Consider the following 5,373-nt stretch of genomic DNA (forward strand, 5'->3'; position numbering starts at 1 on the left):
CCCAAACCAGTCTGATTTTAAGTGGAGGACCATCCACGTGGAGGTGCGAACCCATGGCCCCAGCTAGAGGCTAATGCTCCTCTTAATTCTATACCTGGAACTCCAGCTGGGGAACACAGACGTGGGATTTGATGGGGACATGAGAGATCTTTACTTCACATCACACGTGTCTGTCACCCATCCTCAGAGCTCGTAGATCCTTAATACTTGTAGATCTTCACCATCCTCTGCTAGTTTAAAAAATAAACACATTTCTAGTGGTTCCTGTTTCACTAAATTTCTACTCTTGGAGTATTTTCTGCACATGAACCTCCTCAAAGTCTTCATCTGTATAAAAAGCAACCCACAGGCTTGAAAAAGTGTCGTGTGCATTTTGTATGTTAAAATATATATATATGTACACAAACCTCACACACCTCCAGACTGGATCATCAATTCGTTTAAATTTTTATGTCTCCTCTCAGAGAACAGTGCGAGGAGCTTCGCCTGCAGTGGATGAAGAAGCATCAGAAGGAACTGTGCAAAGACCGGCTGGCCCAGCTGGCTCTGAAGGACCAACTGAGACAGCGATGGAGGGAAGAGGAGAGGATGTTCTCAGAGCTCTGGGAGGAGGATCGGCTGGCCAAGGAAAAGCGAGAGGCCGCGGCCACGCAGAAATCAGCGGAGCAGAGTCGGGAAGTCCTGAAGGCGCTCGGTGCCCAGGTCGCGGCGCTCAGCGCTCACAAAGAGGAGGCGGAGCGGCTGAAGGAAGAAGAGGCTCGATGGCTGGTAATCTCCGTTCCTTCTCAATCCTGGGGTGTGTGTAAGGTCCTCCTGAGGATACACTTACTCAACAACCAGGTTAATCCGCGGCTCGTTTGTCTCCTCTCTGATTCCATTAACACCCGAGGCCACCTGAGCCTCTCTGCCGGCACTGTGGCAAACACCTTGGTGCTTATAAGGTGGCTTTGGAAACAGCATCGGGAAAGGTTTGGGCACCTCGTTGGTCAGGATGGACCCGAGGCACAGGTGTACCCGCAGCGGAGCTCCCGTAGGCTCCGATCGCGAGAGACCTTGTTATGTTGATCTTTTTAAATGTTGATCTTTCTGTTCCGGTTAAACTGATTCTACCACCCCTTAGTTTGAAAGACGCGATGATTTGACAAGCTGCTTGTTTTCCCCGTGGTAGGAAGAAGAGCAGCGGCAGCTTAAGCTCGAAAACGAACGACTTCAGATAGTCAAACTAGAGAAGCAGAAGGAACGCAGGGAGACGTTGCTTAGCGCGGCGTGGGACAAGACGAACCGTCTCACTGAAGAAAAAGAAGGTGAACTTGCCCTGGAGGTGAAGCTCTTGGAACAATCTCTTCGGGAGCCCCAGGAGGACGCGGAGGAGAAAGCAAAAAGAAAAGTAAGGGCTGGAGGTGGCGGTGGGGGAGTGGTGGGGCACTGCCTCATCCAGACTAATTACATTCTAATTCATTAATACTAAGAAATGGGTTTAAATGATCGGTAGAAGATTCCGCACGGCTCTTGTGAGGCTCTTTCCCGTGGGAGTGGAGCTCCGGGCTCCCGGTTCCTACATCACTGACCCCAAACCACCCGTTTTGAACGGCTTTTTTTGACCCGGGTTACTCAGATCTGCCAATTCCGTGCGTTTGCAGCAAGAGCTGTTCAAGGAGCAACAGGCTTACCTGGCACATCTGGCCAAACAGCTGGAGGAGGACAAACAGCGAGAAAAAGAAGCAGACAAGCTCCTCGAAGAAGAGACGGCGAAGGTTTGGGCCAAGAAGGCGGAGCAGATGCGATCAGAAAAGGAGGCCCGAAAGCAGCTGCTGAAAGACGTTCTGAGCACGAGACAAGCGCAGGTTGAGGAGAAGCGTGAGTGAGAATCCGCGGGGACACACGTCCCGGCGGGCCCAGCACGCGTGGGGCACCTCAGAATCCCCTTCACCCCTTCCTTACCCAAACGGTTTATTTTTTTGCAGTGCAGAGAAACACGAAGGAGCAGGAAGAACTGGCCCAGGAGCAGAAGTTATTAGCAGAAGCCGTCGCGGAACTCGAGCGTACAGAAGAAGAAAAATACGCAAGGTATTGCTCGCCTGCCGAGCGGTCGCTTAATTGCAGCTCGAGCTTTTAGATTTAAGGCCAATTCACATTTTTGGATGATTCTGCGAGTACCAGCTGGGCTTTGTCCTGAGAGATCATCCCCAAACTGCTCGAAAGCAATTGGTGTTAACTCCCTCGTTCTGATCCCCTCGTAATAACAAGGAGACACCGAATGATGTGTCCTCAGTTTCGGACTTTTTGGACCGTCTTTGGTCTGTTTGTCAACTCCTGCTTGGGGAGGAGGGTTGAGGGAAGGTTCGTTGGTTACTCACCTAGAACGAGGGTGTTCAGGCTTCAACTCCACCCACATCCTCCCTTCCCCGGGGCTCCTCGTACCTCGCAGTTACTCGCAGTAGCTGGAAGCTTCCTCTAGGTGTCACACCAAGCCTGTTCCACTCGTTCCATCACCCTTTTGTGGGAGAAGTAACCGCTGCGTAGCTCCTTCCAGAGCGGGGTGGGTTGAGTTCTCGAGGTGGAATGATTTCTTCTGACAGCCGCTCAGAAATAACCTCCTCATCTGTCATTTCCAGAAAACTAAAGGAAGCCAAAGAGCACCAAGAGCAACTCCGGGCTCAAATCGCCCAGCGACAACAGGCCCGCGCCACCGAGGAAGAAGAGAAGCAGAGGGAATACGAAGCAGTTCTCGCGGCGGAACGAGCTTTCCGAGAGAGGGTGCAGGACCTTCTGGCAAGGCCGTGTGAGAGTGGAGCAAAAACCCACCCTTTGAGGAGAAAACTGGCGTCCAGCTCTCCAGACGATCCCTCGCGATGATATTTTAGCTCCCTCTGTGGCCTCTAAAAACATTTGCTAAGGGTGTTTCTATTTTCTGAGGGTGTTTTCTAGCGGATCTCTCTCCACTGTGATGCTCCAAATTTTTCACGGGGAAAATACAAGAAGCGTAAAAAATAAATTTTTTACCCTGTGGATTTTTTTTTTTAATAAAATGACCCCAATCAAAGCATTCGACGTTGCGCATTCACTGCAGGAGGACGCGAATGATCCGTAGATTTACAGAAGAGCTTCGGCAAACTCTCACTAAAGTCTTTCAAACCGCAAATATTTGCAAAACTCCTTTTTTTTTTTATTATTTGGTGCCTCATCTTCATTTTCCTTTTAAAATTATGTGTTGGTTTGACTGCAGGCCGGACGGCGAAGAGCTGGTGTTGCGTTGCAGATATTCCAACGGATGTTGGGTGATCTGTGGAGTATCTGTGGAGGATCTTTGGGGTCCCAAAGGTCATCTGTGAGACCTCTTGTTAATTGAGCAACGCTGAAGTCATTGTCTTCTTGCAAAAAAAAAAAAAAAAAAAAAAGTCTTGGTTAACTGAAGGATATTTGTATTTTTCAAATGCTGACCTCAAAACTTGTGAGCAGCGGATAAGTCTTTGTTTTCTTGAAAAAAAAAAAAAAAAAAAAAAAGTTGTTGTTGATCATTTTGGGCTGCCTTGGGGACACCTGGTCTGTGAGAGCCACAAAATGTTGCGTCGGTGAGTTTGAGCCATCCCAGAACCACCGCAAATAGAATTTTGTAATAAAATAACAGCTCGGAAGAGTTGGTCAGGGCTCTCGAGCTTTTCTAAAGCGGCTGAGCTCCAGCTCCTGGAGGCAAAATTCCTCTGCGATCAACGGCGAAGTCTGCACAAACAGAAAAGCTCCGACTGGAAGAGCTTTGCCTCCAGCAGAAATGAATCCCCAAGGGATGGCGGGCAGGAGGAACCCGTCGCTGGGGCTGCCCCAGCAAGCAGGAACGAGCCAAACGGAGCCGAGACGGTGGCTCCCAGGTCCCGAGAGCTGCAGGAGCGTTTGCCGCTACTCACCTGCGGGTATTTTTCCCCCTCGAGTGAGCAATCCTGGAGCCAAACCGTGAGAAGCGAAGCAGCCTGGTCCCAAAGGGCTTTTATCTCGACCCCAGAACTTCGGGGGAGCTCGGACAGAATCGGTTTGATTTGCAGAAAAATCTTCCTTCGTTAATCATTCAACACCTCGATTAGTTTTTGATTAATGCAGGTAGGAACGTTGGCTGCAGAAACCAGCTTCAGGGACAACTCTGCAGGCAAAAATTTGTTTAATGTTACAATCAACACGAGTTTTCGTGGCAAGAAGCTTCTGCCTCCTGATGGAGACAATTTTCCAGCACTTAGGACACACTTTGGGGATTTTAAATCTATTTGAGGGTTTTTATTTCCTAACTTTAAAGTTCTAGATGATAAATTTGATGGAAAATCACAGGCCGGTATTTCACGGGAAGGACCTCTGGGCTCTCCCTTCCACCCCGCTCCCGACCGCGCCGCTACTTCGCATTTTGTTTCTCCAGCTGAGCTAATAAAAGGAGAGGCACACGCTGCGTTTGCCCGACAAAGCTATCTCGGAGGCTCCGCAGAGATTACGCCGTAACCCAGGGTAATTCTCCCGGGTTTTTTGCCCTTTCTTTGCTCCTTCCCAGACTTCCCCCGGAGCCACCTGTGATTTATTTGGATTCTCCAAGGCCATCCGGGCTGGAAATGGAAGTTATCTGCCGTGCTGGCTGTTCTCCCACCAAACCAGTGCTGCCCCCGGGGTGGGGGTTAAGGGAGAAGATGGCAACAGGGGGGTAGTTTCACCCTGCAAGCCCGCAACTACGGCAGGAATAAACAAGACTAAGCCCCGCTCAGGACGTTTTCTGCCCGCTTCGTTAATATGCAAAATACCTCGACGTGAGAATGATTAGTTAGGGATACTTTGCATCTGCATCGTCGTTCTGAGGCTCAGGAAGTGCTTGCTAAGCACAAATTGAAGCTCCCAAGGGATGGAGGGAGGCAGCGTGGCTACGGACTGACAAGCTGAGGCTAATTTTTGGCTCTTTCTGCCCAGGAAGCAATTCCTGACGTTGGTGTTGGACGCAAGAAATGCCGGCCGTGCTGGTGGTGGGACCCCAAACCCACCCCCAGGCAGGAGGTGGAGAAAACCCCACCGCTGGTGCGTCCCTTGAATGGTTTTTCCAGGGGGTTCAGGTGGGCTCAGCGCTGCTCGTTGCTCCTGGTAAAGGCCACCCTGTAAAAACCAGTCTTTGCGCCCAGTGGATGTGGGGATCCCTAATGGATGGGTGATCCCCTGTGGATGGGGGATCCCCAATGGATGGGGGATCCCCAGTGGATGGGGGACCCCAATGGATGGGTGATCCCCAAGGGATGGGGGACCCCCAAGGGATGGGGGACCCCCAAGGGATGGGTGATCCTTGATGAATGGGGGACCCCCAATGGATGGGTGATCCCTGATGGATGGGGGATCCCCAATGGATGGGGGATCCCC

The 5,373-nt window shown here is 50.8% G+C and overlaps 1 protein-coding gene across 1 annotated transcript; it reads left to right on the plus strand.

The window, feature by feature from the left end:
- Positions 1-464: 464 nt before the first annotated feature.
- On the plus strand, positions 465-2,856 carry CFAP53 (cilia and flagella associated protein 53; the record flags this gene model as incomplete). Its single annotated transcript, XM_010136705.1, has 5 exons — positions 465-768; positions 1,169-1,387; positions 1,641-1,857; positions 1,965-2,067; positions 2,616-2,856. Coding segments are annotated over 5 exons (1,084 nt in total), but the record flags the coding sequence as incomplete, so codon positions are not given.
- Positions 2,857-5,373: the final 2,517 nt, after the last annotated feature.

The sequence above is a fragment of the Buceros rhinoceros genome, unplaced genomic scaffold, assembly GCF_000710305.1.
Source record: "Buceros rhinoceros silvestris isolate BGI_N320 unplaced genomic scaffold, ASM71030v1 scaffold9955, whole genome shotgun sequence".
Taxonomy (NCBI): domain Eukaryota; kingdom Metazoa; phylum Chordata; class Aves; order Bucerotiformes; family Bucerotidae; genus Buceros; species Buceros rhinoceros.